This window comes from Cavenderia fasciculata (assembly GCF_000203815.1).
Source record: "Cavenderia fasciculata unplaced genomic scaffold Scf_ET2XIPL01CNAVH-3, whole genome shotgun sequence".
Taxonomy (NCBI): Eukaryota; Evosea; class Eumycetozoa; order Acytosteliales; family Cavenderiaceae; genus Cavenderia; species Cavenderia fasciculata.
In genome coordinates this window covers 399112-419222 of record NW_004457723.1, presented here as the reverse complement: position 1 = coordinate 419222, position 20111 = coordinate 399112, and the positions used below count along the sequence as shown (strand labels likewise).

General features: G+C 33.8%; 8 protein-coding genes and 1 non-coding gene across 9 annotated transcripts; 1 reads left to right on the top strand and 8 right to left on the bottom strand.

The window, feature by feature from the left end:
* Window positions 1–21: 21 nt before the first annotated feature.
* Window positions 22–94, bottom strand: DFA_07006. The gene has a single exon. It is a non-coding gene; the product is annotated as a tRNA-Ile (tRNA).
* A 546-nt stretch (window positions 95–640) lies between these two features.
* Window positions 641–3244, bottom strand: fam91 (FAM91 family protein; the record flags this gene model as incomplete). Its single annotated transcript, XM_004366827.1, has 5 exons — window positions 641–2101; window positions 2170–2768; window positions 2830–2926; window positions 3005–3110; window positions 3213–3244. The coding sequence occupies 5 exons, from the start codon at window positions 3242–3244 to the stop codon at window positions 641–643; spliced, it is 2295 nt and encodes a 764-aa protein (XP_004366884.1).
* An 88-nt stretch (window positions 3245–3332) lies between these two features.
* Window positions 3333–3908, bottom strand: DFA_07004 (uncharacterized protein; the record flags this gene model as incomplete). Its single annotated transcript, XM_004366826.1, has 1 exon — window positions 3333–3908. The coding sequence occupies one exon, from the start codon at window positions 3906–3908 to the stop codon at window positions 3333–3335; it is 576 nt and encodes a 191-aa protein (XP_004366883.1).
* Window positions 3909–4033: 125 nt separating this feature from the next.
* On the bottom strand, window positions 4034–9934 carry DFA_07003 (uncharacterized protein; the record flags this gene model as incomplete). Its single annotated transcript, XM_004366825.1, has 2 exons — window positions 4034–8943; window positions 9007–9934. The coding sequence occupies 2 exons, from the start codon at window positions 9932–9934 to the stop codon at window positions 4034–4036; spliced, it is 5838 nt and encodes a 1945-aa protein (XP_004366882.1).
* A 657-nt stretch (window positions 9935–10591) lies between these two features.
* On the bottom strand, window positions 10592–10942 carry DFA_07002 (uncharacterized protein; the record flags this gene model as incomplete). The annotated part of the gene is made up of 2 exons (XM_004366824.1): window positions 10592–10827; window positions 10927–10942. The coding sequence occupies 2 exons, from the start codon at window positions 10940–10942 to the stop codon at window positions 10592–10594; spliced, it is 252 nt and encodes an 83-aa protein (XP_004366881.1).
* A 236-nt stretch (window positions 10943–11178) lies between these two features.
* On the bottom strand, window positions 11179–12774 carry carA-2 (G-protein-coupled receptor; the record flags this gene model as incomplete). Its single annotated transcript, XM_004366823.1, has 3 exons — window positions 11179–11241; window positions 11345–12414; window positions 12705–12774. The coding sequence occupies 3 exons, from the start codon at window positions 12772–12774 to the stop codon at window positions 11179–11181; spliced, it is 1203 nt and encodes a 400-aa protein (XP_004366880.1).
* A 1134-nt stretch (window positions 12775–13908) lies between these two features.
* fadA (delta 5 fatty acid desaturase) lies at window positions 13909–15852 on the bottom strand (the record flags this gene model as incomplete). Its single annotated transcript, XM_004366822.1, has 4 exons — window positions 13909–13913; window positions 14188–14758; window positions 14849–15530; window positions 15746–15852. 4 exons carry the CDS (start codon window positions 15850–15852, stop codon window positions 13909–13911), a joined length of 1365 nt encoding a protein of 454 aa, XP_004366879.1.
* Window positions 15853–16713: 861 nt separating this feature from the next.
* DFA_06999 (uncharacterized protein) lies at window positions 16714–17719 on the bottom strand (the record flags this gene model as incomplete). Its single annotated transcript, XM_004366821.1, has 3 exons — window positions 16714–17282; window positions 17452–17545; window positions 17681–17719. 3 exons carry the CDS (start codon window positions 17717–17719, stop codon window positions 16714–16716), a joined length of 702 nt encoding a protein of 233 aa, XP_004366878.1.
* Window positions 17720–18290: 571 nt separating this feature from the next.
* ndufv1 (ubiquinone oxidoreductase) lies at window positions 18291–20091 on the top strand (the record flags this gene model as incomplete). Its single annotated transcript, XM_004366820.1, has 5 exons — window positions 18291–18500; window positions 18625–19217; window positions 19298–19534; window positions 19614–19897; window positions 19994–20091. The coding sequence occupies 5 exons, from the start codon at window positions 18291–18293 to the stop codon at window positions 20089–20091; spliced, it is 1422 nt and encodes a 473-aa protein (XP_004366877.1).
* Window positions 20092–20111: the final 20 nt, after the last annotated feature.

Here is a 20111-nt window from a genome sequence, read left to right as displayed (position 1 = left end):
CATGGAAAGGGGCAATAAGATTGCTCATTGCAGGGATCGAACCTGCGACCGCGGCGTTATTAGCACCGTGCTCTACCGACTGAGCTAAACGAGCAATTTTTAGATGATTCTCACTTAACATTCTCGCGTTTTGACGCCAATCTTTCTACTTTTACATTTTTTGAACAAGCAACAATCCAACATGCTTGATACTATACAATAAGATACATGATCAACGTCCATATAACATGTATCATAGACATGGACAAACCCCCAGAACAAATTAACTTTAATTCTTCTCGAGATAATCTTTATTTCTTGCTGGTCAATTAAAATGTATAATTAATAAAACTTTGTAACTTCTGAGTACTACTCTTCCCGATAGGAGAGAACAAGAAAAGAATTACTTTAAAAAAAAAAATTTTTATACTTTTTTAACTTTAAGGAGGTCTAAATTCCTTGTTTTGATCAAATAAAGTAATGTTCCAATAATCAAGTAAAAATCAATAATTTATTTTATAACCAAAGGAGTTTATTTAATTCTACATAATAAACATTTATTTTCACATAAGTGTCCTCTTTTTCACCCTCTAAACTCCATCAAATCAACTATTATTACAATTATATGAAATTATATATTATATTAAATTATACTATTTATTTAAATTTCCAAGACATTATTTATAAAAGAAATGGTTTGAGTGGGAAGGGGTAAATTTTGAACGGATGGGAGCATGTTAATTTTAGCATCGATATTTTCCAAATCTGGATGAACTGTTGGACAGGTTGAAGAGATGAAGCGTAGCAAGTTGAGTGAAAGTATTCTCGAATTATGATTGTGACGGGCGACATTGCTATCAGACAAGAGATCCATTTTCTGAATCTTTAGACAAACCTGTTGATTGAGTGACAAGTCAAATATAGGTATTCCAAAATATACATTATATGGTTCCCATGTTGTTTTAATTGAAGAAGTATTATTATTATTTTGATTATTATTTTGATTATTAATTTGTTGTTTTAAAATATCAATATTTAAATCAATATCTTTACGTAACATTGAAATATAACCAATACTATTTTGTAAATTTAAAGATTTTACAATTTGTAAAACCAAAGGATGTCTATGCATATTTTCAGTTGTATATTCTTCTATTATTTCCTCTTTTTGATTATCTAAATTTTCTTCTAAAGGAAAAGGAACATCAATAATTGACAATTTTTCTCTAATGGTTTGTTGTTCTCTATTGGCTTGACGAGGTTTGGCGAGGGGGTCATGTTTTACATAGGAGAAAGCTTGCAAGAGGACAGGAGACGATAGCAAGAGTTCATTGATGGTTGGTAAGAGTTGAGAGAGATTTACATTGATAGAGTCATGATCGATAGAGCAGACGCGAACCTTTTCACAATCTCTAAAGACGGGTGGGATACGTTTGATTCGAGTGCCTTTGGGCAAGAGGATAGAGTCTGGACCGGCTCCAATTAAACTATACATGTAGAGCTTGAACCAAAAACTGTGAGCTTCATAGATGGGTGCACCAAAGTGAACGGGTGAAAAGCTGCTAATGACAGGACTCGAGTCGGTTGAAAAGGGAGACATGCTAATGAGGATCGAGTAGTTTTTGGCCAATACACGCATTCTAGTCGTCTCTTCAAGACTGTTCATTCTCTCACAGCTGACAAGGTCCAACCCATTCAGCGTGGCAGAAATGGTTTCATTGTAACGTAGGTATTTGATCGTGTCTTTGAGAGCGACCGCACTCGCAGCATATCTCTTTGCCTCGCCATCTATAAACTCGTCTACATTGACCTTGTTCAATTCCTGTATAAAATCATCCAACGCTTCATTGGGCAATTTACCAACTTCAAACATTGTAACCGCATGACTCTTTAATCCATATCCCAAATTACCCATCATTAAAAAGGCTGTTATCGAACTATCAAATACTAATCCAACTCTTGTCTTTTCAATATCATCTAATATATTTGGTTCAGCAGCAGCTAAAGAAGAAGAAGAAGAAGTATTTTGATTTGATTGAACATTTGGTGTTTGTTGATAATCTATCCAACTTTGATGCCATTTTGTTTTAATTAATAAATTATCATTTTGTTGTTCTTCATTCTAAAGAAAAATAAATAAAAGAAAGTTAATTATTATTCTTTCTTTTGTTTCTTTTGTTTCTTTCTTACAATTAGAGGTTCAACATTTTTCTTTTTAGCAAAACCTAATCTACAATAAAGTGAAGCAGCTTGTTTGACTGGTTCAACATCGATTTGAAGTAATTCAGATAGTTGTTGAATATTGGTTCTTTCATCGATAGTGACGAAAATCTTGTAGAGTAGGTTTTCAAAATAATCGCCAGACACTCTATTCATGACAAATCCCTCTAGAGGAGGCATTGATAAATAGTCTGAATTGGCAATAGGGATATCAACAAAAATAAGACCTTTGGAGATAAGAGAGAGGACAGACTCTCGATTAAACACACCAGCTTGTTTGGGACCACGTCTCAATTCCTCTAAAACCTCCAATTCTTCTTGTGTACATGATTTTTCCTCTTCTGGTATTGGATGTCCAATATTTAATTGCCACCAATAATCGATTGCTTTACCCTCCAAACTTTTACTTGGTAACAAACTCTTGATAATATCCTTTTTCTTTTTAAATAGGAATCCTTTACCAGTTGATCTACATCGATTCATAATATCAATGTATTGATTTCTACCAATATTCAATAATCTTAGACAATCTACTGCTGTAAAGTTTGGTAATTCATCATATGATTTTGCTACAAAAAAAGAGAAAGAGTAAATAATAGTTTTAATAATAATAGTACAATTATTACATACAATTAACCATTGTTTCAATCATCATAACTAAATAGTATTTAAAAGGTGTAATATTTAACATTCCTATTAATTTATCAATAATATGATAAGGATATAACTATATAAGAGTAGAATGAATCAAGTGAATGAGTAAAAGTTGAATCTTTCATTCTTTCTCTTTGATTTGATACAATACAACTAAATTTGATATAGAAGATCTAACAATCTCTTGATAATATAATCTTTCATCTGAAACATATTCTCTAATCAAAGTTGTCTTCCAACGTAACTGATGTTTGACACTATACTTTATAATGTATTGCTTCCACTTTGCAGGTGAATTGTCTAGTATCGACTTTGCATGACTAGGTAACTGTTCCCATGTTTGTTGATTTAATATATACTTTTCAATCTCTTTTTCTGCTTTAGTATCCATCTATATCTATATCTCTCTACAACATGTAAGATTAAAATTCAGAATGAGTTAAATTAAAACACAAGTTTTCAAAAAAATTAATTTTCTTTTATTTAGTTTGTTTTAAAGATATTGATGATCTTTTTAATCCAACTGATCTAGGTAGATGATAGTGACCATATTCACCAAACACCAATGATTGTAATGATGTTGGTAATACTCCATTAGATATTTGATATATTGGGTGATTATATCCACTACCAAACTCCAATGATAGTAATGATGGTAAAACTCCAGCTGATAGTGGTTGATTATATCCACCACCAAACATCAATGATAGTAATGATGTTGGTAATTCTCCAGCTGGTAGTGGTTGATTATAACTATATTCATAATTATATTCATCATCATCAAATTCCAATGATTCAAATGATGATTTTAATGATGATGGTAATGATACTCCTTCCGATATTTGTTGAATATAACTCCAACCACCAAACTTTAATGATTCTTCTTCTTCTAATGATGATGGCAGTTCCTCATCCCCATCAACCGCATCATTATGAGATATTTTTAATTGATTATAGTAATCACTATACTTTAATGATAGTGATGATGGTGGTAATTCCCCAATCGACAGAGGAGGTTCTACTGATTCTAAATATTCATCTATCTGTTTATCCATTGTACAAAATAAATAAATAAATAATAGTAAAGTGAACTTAAAAGTTGCTCAGAAAAGTTGAACAAAAGATTGGGAAAAAATTTACTTTTTTAAGACTTGAAAAATTGATTCAACCTAATGTTTGTTTATTGACATTGACCTTTTAATTGAATTGTACAATTTAGAATTTGATCATTTTGACTAGAAGGAATGGTAGAGATGGTAATATATTGAATATGTTCACCTTGGGAGGTTGGTGAAAAGTAAACTGGGATTCTCGTGGTGCATTGTGGTTTGAGTGTTACATGTTGATAGTTGGTGTCAAATGGAGCTACCAAAGGTGATAACATCACTTCAAGTGGTTCATTGGATGCATTGGATACTCCAATTTTAGTGGCTGATCTTTCATTCAATGCGACATTACCAAAGGCTACACTTGGTTCTTGTGGGAATAAAATGGTTTCCTCTTCTTGTTCCTCTTGCTGTGGTTCTTCTGGTATCATTGGTTGTGGTAATTGATATTCTGATCTAAATAATCTATTTCCAGTTGTTGTTGATGGTGGTGTTGCAGTAGAAGATGTGGATGTAGTTGATGTTATTGGATTGGTAGATCTAAATAATGCTTGATTAAATGGTGTTGGTCTTGTAGAAGTCGAAGAATGTTGTTGTTGGTGGTGTTGTTGTGGTGGACGATGTTTAATGGCAGATGTATGCATCATACTTGCCAAACCAGGAGTTCTGGTGGTTGTTGAGAATAAATGTTGTTGTTGTTGAATGGATTTTGGTGAGGTGGTTGGAGTCGATATAAGTGATGATGAAGGTGACAAACCCAATGAACCATCACCCATACCATTATTAAAATCTTCTTCTTCTTCTTCTTGTTCATCATCAGTATATACAGATTGTTGATGTTGATGTTGTTGTAATGATTGATTTGCTTCATCAATAAATAAATCATCATATTCATGATCTCTAATTTGAGTTTCAAATAATCTACTATCATCCTCTTGAACATTTGAATATTCATGAATATCCTCTTGTCCTCCTCTAATCTCTTCTTCTTCTTGTTGATTTACTTGTTCATCATCATCTATTGGTCTTGATGTATTAAAGAATGAATTTGCAAATAATTGACTTGGTTCATCTTGATATTGACTTGCTCCTCCTTGTTGTTGTTGTGATTGCTTAAGAATTGATTGTGGAGGATGGACAGAAGAAAGACCAAAATCATACTTTTTGGCAGCTGATCCAAAAATAGAAGGATTAAAATGATTGAAATTGGTTGGTTGAGTTTCCTTTAATATTGATGGAGGAACTTGTTGTTGTTGTTGTTGATTCTGTTTGATGACTGTTACTGGTGGTGTTGAAGTTGAAATATGATTCATTCTAACAACAGTAGAATCACCTTTTTGAAGATCCTTTGTATTCAATTCAGTAGGTAAAGGTGTTTGTGGTATAGTATATTGTGTAGATTGTTGTAATGGTTGAGTTTGTTGTAAATGTTGTTGTAAATGTTGATGTTGAGATTGTTGTAATGGTTGAGATTGGGACTGTTGATGTTGTCTATTCATAGTTGAACGAGAAGGAATTTGATATGGTGTATTATTTGTAACGGCACTTGTATTCATTGTTGAATTGTTCATGGTTGAAATGGTAGATGGAGTATTTGTATTTGTGCTAGGTGGTGGTTGTTGCAGAGTTGTATCCAACTTTCTACCAATTGTTGATGGGGTTGCACTAGTAGATGGAGCAGAGAATTGAGGTTGAGGAGCTGGAGCAGGTGTTTTTAATTGTTCCATAGCTCCAACATATGGTATTAAAATAATACTTGAAATATTTTCATCAAATAATTCCATTTCCATTTGATTAAATGATTGATCATTTATAATACTATTATTATTATTCTCATCCTCTTCATCATCATTTTGTTCATTTTCTGATTCATTAAATAAATGTTCATAAAGAAAATCTTGATCAAAAATTTGAAATGATTGATAATTTGATTGACCTTTGAGAGGGGTGGTGTCGGGAAGCCCAACCAAATGTTTGGCGGCACGTCTTCTCTTTCTGGCTATTTCATCACCATAGTAGAATTTGATGGTTCCCTTTTGACTCATCAAAGGGTCCAAAGCAACGATGGAACTAGAGAGGTCGGGTGTGATGGTGACCTTGAACTCTAGCGTCTTGCCAATACCAATGACAGCACTATCTGGTTGAATCTTGATGTTTCCATTGGTAAATGAAGAGATGGCACGGATAAAACCTGGACGTTGACCCTCGTTCTTTACCGACAAGACAGTGTGGTATCCTACACCTTGGTCAGTGTAGGGGAGCTTGGTGGTGACGTGGACAACCGATCTGCCCATATGATCAATCGAGCATGGTGAGAGGACACGCATCATGGCTCTACCACCATACGAACGGATGGGGATATTAAACCACGACCCATCATGCATTTGGACATGGAGAATATTGGAATGCGTGGTTGCTTGTAGTGGCGAGTATTGAACCATCAAATCACTCGACGATCCCGGAGCAATAATCATAGAATCGGCATTCAAATGAATTTGATTGTCATGTTTTACTAATCCAACATTTATATGTAATGCCTTTTTACTGTTACTTGATAATTTGATCAATTGATATTTGTTTTCACCCAATCTAACTCCTCCAAATGATACAATTCTTTTACTACAATATAACATTAATTTCTCTGATTGTTGTTGAAGATCTTGTTTCTTGTTATTTTCATCTTGAAATATTACTGATAGTGGTTGTTGATTTGTAGAATTTATATTTGGTGAAGAATTTGGTGATGGTGTTGATGCATCTGATGGTTCAAAATCATCTTGCCCTTGACCATTAAATAGACCACCATTTCTTCTTTGACTTTTTCCAATACCTTTTTCTTCCTCCTGTTCCTCTTGATCTTCTTGTTCATCTTCATCTCCATCTTTATCATGATTAATATTAATTTTAATTGCATCATTTGAATTTGGAGAAGATATTATAAATGTTGAAAATGGAGGTGGAGATGTAATCTTTCCAATATAACGAATGACAAGGGTAATTGAATCATTATTACTATCCAAAGTGAATTGAGTTGGTGATATATGATATAATTGAGTATTGATTGAAATGATATCAATTCTAATACGTGATTCACCAAAATATTTAAGTGGCAATTGATAAATTGTTTCATTTGGCTGGAATTCAATACCACCATTCTTGTAAACCTCTTTTGGTAATCCAATTTTCAAATCTTGTCCTTGAACATCTTTTCTATCAAAATGAATAATTGGTTGTGGTTGTGGTTGAGATTGTTGATTTGGATGAGTTGGCTGAGATTGAGTATATTGATATTGTTGATCATTCAACGACGGTTGATTTATAGTTGCAGTTAATTTTACAATTTTCTTTTGTCTAGTGACCGTATCGACAATGATGACTTGACCTTCGGCTTTTAAACTTTTAGGTGGAGTATAACGAAGCAATACTTGATGGTTGGGTAGCTCCTGACAAGAGAATCCCTCTCCAATCGATTGGATTTGCAGTGGATGGCCATTGTGATTGTTCAACAATCGAGACTCGAGTGTTTGACCGGGTGAACAAATACCCAAATCATAGATATTGTAGTTGTGTAGATTGGTAGGTGGTTTTTGTGTTGGACGGCTATGTATACAGGCACCATAAAGTGAAACAGAGTAATTGGTAGACACTTGTTGTTGTTGTTGAGTAGAAGAACAAAAGATTTGAAGTGTAGCACTACTAATATCTTTTTCTTGTCTGGTTGGCAGAGTGGGTGCGTATTCAAGTCCAAGTGTCAATCTAGAGTATGGCTTAATCTCGAGTAGCGTTGGAACATCGATCATATTGGTATTGAGCACCTTGAAACAATCTCTTGATGGTCCATGAATGGAAAATGATAAAATGGAAATAGGATAATCATTTGGATTATTAATCACTAAATCCCTTGTTATCATCCAATCTTTATCACATGGTCCAAAATCTAATACTTTTTCTATTCTTAATTCACCTGGATAAGAATAATCTTGTTCATTATTATTTTGATTATTATTTCTTAAAGGTGACGAGGATGATGATGATGATGGATGTGGTTGTATCATTGTATATCCATTATTACTATTATTAAAATTATTATTATTATTTTGTGATCTTGATTGTTGTGATTGTTGTAATGATTGGTGTGGTTGAGGTTGAGGTTGTTGATAATGATGAATACTAGCAGTATTAACTATAGTTGGTTGTTGTTGTTGTGAAAGATTTGAAACATTAAATGAAGCAGTTCTACTTTGATTACTACCACCATTATTATTATGATTAATTGGTTGATTTGTATTTGTAATATTTAAAGAACTAATATCTCTACTCATGGTTGTATCATCCATTAAAACAAGTCCACGATATTTTTCCATTAAATGTTGATAGTTGGAACGTTCAAGATCAGTAGACTTTGGTGTATATTGTAGTACTGTATTTCTTGAATAATTTGGTCCAACTCCAAAACTTTCATTCGACTGTTGTTGTTGTTGTTGATGTTGTTGATTTTGATGATGTTGATCGATTTGGTAACCAGTTACAAAAGGTGAGTTCATGTTACTGGTTGCACTAACATTATTACCATTAATCATCGATGCACCTGGTGAAGGATTCACCAAAGAATCTTCAAATTTGGGTGGTGCACCATTACCACTCAATGTTCCCAATGCCTCTGACTTTTCTCCAAACAATGTAGATGGTGTCAATTGATCAATATATTGAATTGGTTGTTGTTGTTGTTGTTGTTGTTGTGTTGTCGGTCTTTGATAATATTGACCTTGTGATGATGATGACGATGTTGGATGTGGTAAAGGTGGAGTTGTACTTGCGTTTGGATCAAAAGTATCTGGTGTATAAATTAATGAATCATCTGGATAATTACTAACAATACTATTTGTTGGTATATTTCCATAAACAAATTTTGGAAGTTGTTGATGATGATTTTGAGGTTGTTGTTGGTAATTTCCATAAAATGCATTATTATCAATGTTGAAATCTAAATATAATAGATAGATTAATCAATATGTAATATATATAATATATAATAAATATAACTTACTAGTTTTACCAGTATCTAAAGAGTTTACAGAAATGGAAGGATCAAAATCAAGAGGATTATCAAATTCCCCTTGAAGTCGATGATCATGTTTGGTTGAAGCAGTGGCAGAGAATACAGTCGAATTGGTGTTTGGAACCATTGCAACACCAGTAGTAGTAGTGGCGGCATGTGGTGGTTGATTATAAATAACAGTATTATTAAAATCAGATCCCATTGATCTACTAAGTTGATGTTGATTGTATTGATGCTGTTGTTGTTGTTGTTGTTGTTGTTGAATTTGATGTTGATGATTTTGAACTCTTGAAACTTGGTCTTGGTAACCTCGATATTCACTCACACTAGGTCTACTTGCCTCTGGATACGAAGGGATGTAATGACTTGTATCATTATCATTGTTAGAGGTAGTACTAGTAGTTGGTCTTTGAGTAGGTTGGTAAATGACCGATGATTGGGGAATGACAGTGGTTGATGAATGATTGATAGGATTCATTCTTGATGATTGTCCTACCCCTCCTCCCCCTCCTCCCCCTCCTCTATAGAGTACTGAATCATCAATTCTAGAAGTTGTACTTGCTCCTACTCCTCCTCCTCTTTCACTTTGAATCATACTATTATCTGATTGATGATTATTATAATATTGTTGTTGATGACGTTGTTGTTGTTGTTGTTGATTTTGTTGATTAGGAGGAATGAATACATCACGCATATCCAAATCAGCATTTGTGATATTACCATGATCGATTGTAGTGTCATTGACCAATCCGTATCCGTCTAGATCCAAGTCTTGTGCCAACGCTTGGTTGTATTGCCCGAGGAACGCATCTGTATTCAAAGGTGACACTGGTAGAATCGATGAGAATAACTTTAAATATTGGTCACTTTGTTGTTGTTGTTGTTGGTTGTGGTGGTGGTTGTTGTATTGATCCATATCCTCTGAGATATTAATAATAGAAATAGATATAGATATAGACACAAATGAGATGAGATGAGATGAGAGAAGAGAATTAATGACTCAAAAGGGTGAGTGCTGAATGATCATCGTAAACAAAAATGAAAAAAAGGAGGGAAAACAAACAACACGATGATTTTTTATTTATTTATAATTTCCCTACAATATAGTTTTAACTAAAGAAAGAAAGAAAGATAGATAGATAGACAATATTGTCTTTGTTGTGATGATATACTTACATTTGATTTCATATTTTTATGGGATAGTGCCATCTTTTGGTTGTCGATATATATATATATATATATATATATATATAGATGTGTTCACAAACAAAAATATCGCAATCAAAAGATGGCACTATCCATTAATAGATATCTCTTGATTTGATTGTACTTTGGCTATTACTCTACGCTCGTATTACCAATCTGATCGAGAAACCTATTGGATCACCAAGCCTCGGCATGTCTATTTCTACCTATTGTAGAGAGATAGAAGTGTATCGAGATCTTGTCCGATGACACTCCAGCTTTAGACGCAGTGTTGTAGAAATGAGTAATGTATTTCATGACGTTGTTGGTGCTTGACAATCGATATTCAAGAGCCTTGAATTTGCCATAGTAGTGACCCGGCCCGAGTTCAGAGTGATAAAAAGTGATGAGATGACCCTTCAGACTTCAATTCATTCTTGCCCATACGATCTTTGATGGTTTGGAGGATGCGACTGTCGAGTTGAGTGATGGCAAGAGCGTGACGATACTCTTCGAGATTGGTGGTGTTTTCGATGATGTTACACCAATCTTTAATTGACAATGATTCGTTGTTGAGTTTAAAGACTGGTACACCTTGAGCTAATCGTTTCGATGCCTCCTTCCCTAATGTATCTAACACTTATATCTTATCTATCTATTCAATAGCAACACTTGTTAAATATAATGAAATAAATTAAAAAGAATTAATATTATTAAACAAACTATAGTCTTTATTCATTCATTATTTGAGGTGACTTTCTGAGCTGAAAAACTTTTAAAAATCTCCAAGTATGAATAGTACAAGACGAAACTTTTCCTGTGAGTAGAGTAAAAATAAAATATTATAAAAAAATATTATTCTACCAAAAATATTCATCATACCTACAAGTAGTGTATATATATATATTCCTTGAATTTATGTTTATACTTTATTCTATCTCTCATACAAAATTGCTTTCAACAACGACACTGTACTCACTTATCATCATCATCATCATCATCTACAACTATTGAAACCACACCACCTGAACCATGCATCTATATTCAAGTATGTATTATCAGATCAAAATGATACATATTGGGGTGAATAGTACTATACAATTGAGATTTATTTATTATATTTTGGTGATGTTCATTATACATTAAATGTTGATGGAGGAGGTGGAGGTGAATATTCATAGTCATAATCATTATTATTATTTTCATTATTATTATTATTATTAGTATTATCGTCATAGTTATTATCATCGTAATAATAATCATTATTATTATTTTCATTTTCACCAATAATACCTCTACCGCCTCCTCTTATTTGTTGTTGATGATGTTGTGATCGTCCATGATTGTGGTGGTGAGGCGGTTGTCCAATTGGAGGTAATTGTGAAATGACATCTGGTTGATCGGACTGTTGTTCTAGTTGGAGGTCGGGTGGAACAATGATGGTTGGAGAATTGGATGGGATGATATCTGCACCTGTGATTTGGATCATTTCGATTGGTTCCTCGGTGTCAAAGTCGATGCCGGCGCCGGTCGATGTGCCACGTGCTGTCGAGGTGACACCTCCTGCTCCACCCGACTTGTTGGACGCCAACACACCTCGACTCGACGAATACGGCGACGGATTATTATTGTTTTTGTTGCGGTCCAACTGCTTGGCACGTTCCACACAGAACCCAAACGGAGTAAATAATCCCAATATCTTTGCACCAAAGTATCGCCACATGAGTGGATTATTGTAGATGAATACAATCGATGCATAAAACCCATGTGATATTGACAAATACGTGTGTAACATATTACATGTGTAATCAAAGATATCTAGTGAGTTTATGATACGATTAATAACAGCGAATATCCAGCACACCAAAAACACAATGATATAATTAACCAGTTTAAACTGATATTTAATATGACGCTCCTTGTTATCCGATACACCATTATGTATGACCTTGTAAGTGTACTGACATGTCAGACCGACCAACACAGCCGACGTTGCAAATATGATAAAGAATGGTACGTAGAATATACCAAATCTATACGCCGTATAATCCCCGCCAATCCAGCACCAACCAACCACCGGTTCCACCAAATTCTTTGCCAACATGATAATAGTACTTATCATTGGCAATCCCCAACATATTCCATAATAATATTTCTCCAATCTTTCTGGATCTTGGAATCTTTTTACAATTAATAAATAAATTGAAATTGCTAAAAAAAAATAGTTTGTTAATTTTGATTATTTGTATTTGTTTGTTTTTTTATTTTACCTAAACATAAAGTCCATAGCCAACAACTTAAACTACCATAATTGATGGCAATAGCGAACAAGTAACATGAGAAATCGTTATATCGATGCGATTGTGTTAGAGTCAAGATACATGATATGAGGTCCTTGAAAAACGAAGTGATACAAAAACAACTAATAATTCTAGTGATGTGATTTCTGAGGAGTTTTAGTCGCCAAAATCCCATCAACACACAAAAACATCCTATAATACTTGTAAAATCAGCAAACAACAGTACTACATTTTGTGCTGTAACTAATCTTGGGTCTAAATCTTGATCCATTATAAATATTATTATTTAAACCAAATGATGATTGATTATAATTCTCTAATTAATTAATAAATTGTATAAATATAACTAAAAGTCGACTGATGACAATGTAAACACTCTTTCTTTCTTTCTTTTCATCATCCGTACCAAAGTTATTATACAATGAGTATAAAATTGATATCAATCATTTAATTTGAATGATTGAAATTCAAATTATCTTGATTTAGAAACTATTTTTTCTTTTTCTTTTTCCTGCTTTCTCTTTCTTTCTATTTTTTAATGCTATTTTAAATTTTGTTGATGATTGATTATTTTGGTGATGATGATGGATGATTGTTGTTGTTGTTGTTATTGTAATATTACTAAAAAGTAATTAGTAATTGTAGTTTAAATTAAATGAATGAATAAAAAAAGACAATAAATTAATTAAATTTATTTTTTTATGATGATGATTAAAAGGAAGGAAAAACCAACTACAGCAGCTGCAGCAACCACAATAACACAAGGATGGAATGATGGGATGGTGGGAAATGAAAGGGGGTTGAATGGAGATGGCTGTTCACTATCCATCACCTTGATTAATAAATATATAAATACACATTTAAATATTCTTCTCAACAATATGTATCTATCCAAACAACAGCCAGCATCTTCTGATGTTGTTGTTGGAACCAGCATTCGGTCAGTCTGTCAGTCAGTCGGTGATTGATATTGGTACCAGTAATAGTAGTTTTAAAATTATTGTATATATTACCGTACCCCCATTTCCTCAGTGGTACAGTACATACACATAAACAACCAAGTCGACTGGATCATCCACCAAAATCAAGTGGGGGTATTCAACTGATTAATATCTTCATCTTCACCATTTTCTATTTTTTTTTTTTGGAACACTCACTAATATCAATTTAATTCCCACTCGTGTATTTGATATATAAATACCCCACCAATCACCAAACACTTTGATCCAAAAGGGTTAAATTAAAATCACTTCTCCAAAGAATGTGTGGTGAAACGAAACGAAAAAACATTGTGATCATAATATTAACTTAACTAAATTTAGATATTGGATAGGGTGGGGGATGTGAAAACGTCGGCAATGTAATGAATATATATTGTCGTTGACCAAGAAAAGATGGAATTGATTTATACTATAATAAAAGAAACCCCATATCATATCCATCAATATAATGATCAGATTAGATTATTAAACTCGAAAGAGTAATTGAATGAATTATATATATATATATATTTTTTTTAAAAATGTTTTTTTTTCTTTTATTCCTTTTCTTTTTCTTTTTTTTAAAAGAGTTTTGAGAACAATTTTAAAATTAATTTTAATATTCTTATTATTATTATTATTATTGGGGGTATGACGACTGTAACCAACTATTATCTATTACTCTGTTTAATTTGACTTTTTACCATTTCCAACTGGGATTTGAACATAATCTGGATCATTACCCATCTTGTAAAGGTATTTAATGTGCGAGCCAATGGCTTCGGTAAAAGTATCGTAATGGTTGTATTTGAGGTTGTACTCTGAGCAGACTTGCTTGAGGATTGGGACGATTTGTGGAAGGAACTCTTGTTGGATGGATGGGAAGAGATGGTGGACAACTTGGTGGTTCAAAGCACCAGAGAAATAGTTGGCCAAAAGGCTTCCGTTGGCATAGTCTTGGGTGGTCTTTACTTGAGAGATGGCCCAGTCTTCGTCGACGTTGGTTGGCTCGTTGGGACGGCTTTCAGTGGCAAAGAACTTGAGGTCCTCGGCAACATGACTGACTTGGAAGTTGATGGTCAAGTACCAACCAAAGGTAAGCTCGGCAATAATAAAACATGGAATCAAGTTGGCGTATGGAATGTATTGGAGTGGCAAAATGAAACGGAAAAAGATAAATGAAATCTTTCCAACAATATAAGCTACAAGATCAAATGTTGATGGTGCTGAAACTCTAATTCTACCATTAATCTTTTTAATAAATGATTCTGAATCCTAAAAAAGAAAATAAAGAAATAAATAAAAGAAAAAAAAATAATGAGTACTTTAGATTTTTTTGTTTTTTTTTGTTTTTTTTCTATTTACTTGAATTCTAGTTTTGAATGGATATAAACCATAAAGTAAAGGGGCATAGATATGTTGATACTTGTGATACCAGAGACGTTGTTGGTATGGAGTGATGACACGGAAGTCGATTTCACCGTCTCCAACGTCTGGATCGGCACCACGGACGTTGGTGTAGAGGTGATGACCGAGGACGTGTTGATGGATCCAGGCAAAGAAGGAACCACCAATGACAAAGTCAAAGCTGGCACCCAACCACTTCCAGACCTTTGGGTTGTGACCGACGGCACAATGAGAGGCGTCATGCAACAAATGCATGGCAAACAAGGCTTCACAGACACCAAATACAATGGCCAATAAAAAGTTGAGGTAGAAATTTTGGAAAACATAGTGAGACAAGACGTAACCGGAAATGACAATGACATAGGCCAAAATGATACGGTTGACGACACCGACCGATTGTTGTGGGTCTTGGGCAGTGTCGATAAAGTGCTTGCGTACACGTGCCTTGAGAGTGTCATAAAACTTGCTCTTGACGACATACTTGGGGAACTCGAGCGATGACACGGTACCAATGTGATACTTTTCAAGAATGGCTGCTGGCTTGTCAGACATTGGATGATATGATTCAAACAAATTGGTTACATCTCTACCTGATGAATATAAAATAATATCTGATCCTCCTGGATGTTGATTTACCCATCTAAAAAAATAGAAATAGAAAATTAAAAAGAGAGAAATTAATGTTTGAGTACTCTATTTTAAAAAAAAAAAATGAAAGATGAAAGGGGGATGTGCAAAGATACTTTTTCGTTTTTTTTAATATCTAGTGTGTGGCCCCATTAGCACACTATATATCTGTATCTCTGTATCTCTGTGTAATTGTGCAATGAATGTGATATATATATATTTACTTACTTGGTAACATCATATACTTTGCCATCTACGGCAACCCAACAATCTTCAGCAGTGTTGTGCTTGGCCAATTCAGACCATGAATATTGCTTTGTTTTCTGAGTAGACATGGTTGTGAAATATTGTTTTTATATATATGTTTAAAAAGAAGAGTGTACTAGGTGAAAAGGAATAAACAATGGTAATATATAGATGTTTAAATAGAGGTTTTGATGTTTTTTCTCGTTATTAATGTAATGGTACAACTAAAAATAAGTTATAGTAGTATTTGTATTAAAAAGAGTGAACTAGTGTGAAAAAACAAAAAAAAGATTTAAACAAACAATAAAAAACCTTGTATAATATATAAATATTTATATAATATTCTTTATCGAAAACAATAATAACTAAAATACTAGTTCAAGCATTGAATTTCAGCAGACAGTAGAGTGGGGCTCTCGGCAACAGCCATCGACAGAGAGGGCTGAATTGGGGGAGCTAGTAAAAAAAAAAAAAGCGAAATTAAAAAAACAAAAAGTCAAGGAGGTTTCAAGTCAGGACAGATCTCTCACCATTGACGGGAATTCAAGCATTCACAAAAATATCTAAAAGGACTAGAGTTTACGTTTTTTTTTGTTTGTGATCTCAAACGTCACTACCTTCCTTTTTTATCCAACATTGAATAAAAAATATTAATATTATACATCCATCTCTCTTTGCTTCTACAAAATGATTGAGTGAGAGAGATACAAAAAAAAAAAAAAAAAAGAAGGTCAGACTTCAAAATTCCCAACACTCTCTTTTAAAAAAAATATACCATGTTTGTCTTCTTTGGGAACATTAATTAATTTTTAATTTAAACTTTGGGATATCCATATCCAATGCAATGCATCGAATAAAATTAAGGGGATATATTTATATATTAAATATAAAAAAAAAGGTGGATATTTATAGATATTTGTTTTGTTTGTTTGATTTATTGATTTGTTGATTTAGAATAATAAAGCAAAGACTGATGATAATAATACAAGACCGAAAGAGATGGCAACCTTGGAAGAGTCACCAGAGTCGGAACCAGCTGGAGCATCATTGTTTTCCCATTTGAGTTGGGAACGGGAGGCTGGGACTGGATCAGAGGTAGCATTACCACCATAGTAGACGACAACAAAGAATTGAGCAGTAGAGTCGGCGTTGGCAACTTTTTGGACTTGTTGCTTGACGACAGAGTAGGTTGGGTTACCAACAACGAAACTACCGACAGCTTGGAAGTTAAGACCGTTGACTGTGATACCAGTACCGTTCATGGCGAGTGGGATGGCAGTGCCAGTTACACCGGATGGAACGGTACCTGGGGCAGATGGATTGAATACAGAGATGCCAGTAATATTGGCAGCGGTAAAGTCGGCAGTGGTAGTGTTGAAAGAGATCTTGTAAGAGATTGTATAAGATGATCCATCATCTTCAAAAGTGGCAGTAGCTCCTCCACTCAAAGCTTGAGCTGATGCTTGTGCGTCAGTTGGAAGTGATGCAACTTCAAATGTTCCTGCAAAGTTGGTGTATGCTAATAAAAATAAAAATAAAAGAGGATAATTAATTAATATTAGAATAAATATCCCTATCTAAATACAATCGATCGAAATAATATCATATATCACATATATCACAAAACAATAACAATAATTTGTGTGTTGTGATTCTCTTTTTTGTTTTTTGTGATTGTTGTTACTTACAATTGGCGGCAGTTGCAAGAGCAAAAGCGGCGAAAAGGAAAACAATGATTGATTTCATGTACATGATGATATAATTGTGTATCTGTCTTTTAAACTAAAAGTAATAAAATAAATAATGATGAGATTATGAAATGAGAGTGGATGATATTTTATATTCTTCGATTCGGAGACCAAAAAAAAAAAAAAAGAAAAAACGTCAAAAAATCCTTTTTTCGTGCCAACCACAAACAACGCCACCAACGTTGATCGGTGGTTGGCTACCAATCATCTACGAAAGCCACCTTTAGGCTTCCACCACCCTCTTTTTTGATATTTTTTTAAAACACAAACACGAAAGTTAAAGTAGTAAACATTCGTCACATTTAACCATCCCTCACTCAAAAGATAATAGTTTAGAATGAAAAGAAGGAAGGATAGAATGATGGGGGATCATGGGAGAGAGAGAGAGACCAACCATCACCCAGGACAAGGGATAATAATACATATGTTTATTTTTTTGAAAAAGAAAGGAAATAATAAATAATAAAAACAAACAATAACAATATTCATAATCTTCTTGAAGATATAAATAAGGTTATTAATGAAAAAGGGGATTATAGTATTCTGGTAGAATGAAAACAGACATGGCGGTACTTTGAACGTATAGACCCCCACCTTTTTTTTTTCATTTTTTTTTTTTTTGTTGAGTGAGCTGTGATCATTCACTTTCTACCAACATTTTTCATAGATAGTTCTCGACTGAATTAAGAGTACTCTGTTCATTGTTTGCTTCATCATCATCTGTTTCTTTTCATAGATTAGATTAGATATAGAGCATCATATAGAGATAGAGAAGAACTATGTTAGTCAATCAACTTTGTAAATTAGTACCAAAACAATCAACGGTCAGTGGCATCAGTTCATTGATTGGTGTAGCCAACTACTCGACCGTTCAACAACAAGTTTCAGATGCTACCGTTCGTTCATACGGTGGTCTCAAAGATAAAGATCGTATCTTTACTAATCTCTATGGTGAACATGATGTTTACTTGAAAGGTGCTATTGCAAGAGTATGAAAGAAAGAAAGAAAGAATACGATATATTATATATCACATGTTGTACACGTTAAACACACAATCTAACATATATATGTATCTACTTTTACTTTTACTTTTTACTATTACTATTATTTAGGGAGATTGGTATAGAACAAAAGATCTTATTGGTAAAGGAAAAGATTGGATTATTAAAGAGATGATGGCATCTGGATTAAGAGGTAGAGGAGGAGCAGGTTTCCCATCAGGTTTGAAATGGTCGTTTATGCCAAAGCAATCGACTGGACGTCCACAATATTTGGTGATCAATGCCGATGAGGGTGAACCAGGCACTTGCAAGGACAGAGAGATTATGCGTCACGACCCACACAAGTTGATCGAAGGTTGTTTGGTTGCTGGTTTTGCCATGCGTGCATGCGCAGCTTACATTTATATTAGAGGTGAATTCCATCTCGAAGCCAAGGTCATGGAACAGGCCATCGCAGAGGCTTACAAGGCTGGCTATCTCGGTGAGAATGCCTGTGGAACCGGTTACAAGTTTGATTGCTACGTTCACCGTGGTGCCGGTGCCTACATTTGTGGTGAAGAAACTGCCCTCATTGAAAGTTTAGAAGGCAAGCAAGGAAAGCCACGTCTTAAACCACCCTTCCCAGCTATGGCTGGTCTCTATGGTTGTCCTACCACTGTTACCAATGTTGAAACTGTTGCTGTTGCTCCAACTATTCTTAGACGGTAAAATTAAATCAAAAACAAACAAAAACAAACAGAGTATTGTATTAATCAATTTATATTATTATTTTAATTTGTTTTAGTGGAGGAGCATGGTTTGCTGGTTTTGGTAGACCAAAGAATTCTGGTACTAAATTATTCTGTATTTCTGGTCATGTTAATAATCCTTGCACAGTTGAAGAGGAGATGAGTATTCCACTTCGTGAATTAATCGATAAGCATTGCGGTGGTGTCATTGGTGGTTGGGATAATTTACTTGGTATCATTCCAGGTGGTTCTTCTGTCCCTGTCCTTCCAAAGGATATTTGTAATGAAGTTTTGTAAGACAAAGAAAAACAAAAAGACAAAAGAAAAAGATAAAAAAAGACAAACAAATATTAATTATTATTTATTTTTTAGAATGGACTTTGATGATTTGAGAAGAGTTAGATCAGGTCTTGGAACAGCAGCTGTTACAGTTATGGACAAATCAACAGATATTGTTGGTGCTATTGCACGTTTATCAAAGTTCTATAAGCATGAGAGTTGTGGACAATGCACTCCATGTCGTGAAGGTACTGGTTGGATGTGGGATGTCATGGAAAGACTCGTCACTGGTGATGCCAAACTCGATGAAATTGATATGTTGGAAGAAATTACTCGTCAAGTTGAAGGTCATACTATTTGTGCTCTTGGTGATGCTGGTATGTAACATATAAAATAATAATAATAGTATACATAGACTTTTTGAAAAAGAGATAAATATTTATAATTTATTGTTTTTTTTTATTTAATTTTAGCTGCTTGGCCAATCCAAGGTTTACTTCGTCATTTCCGTCCAGAAGTAGAGGCAAGAATCCATAGCTTCCAAGCGACCAAGAAACAATCTCCATTCTAAAAACTCGAATAATAATAATA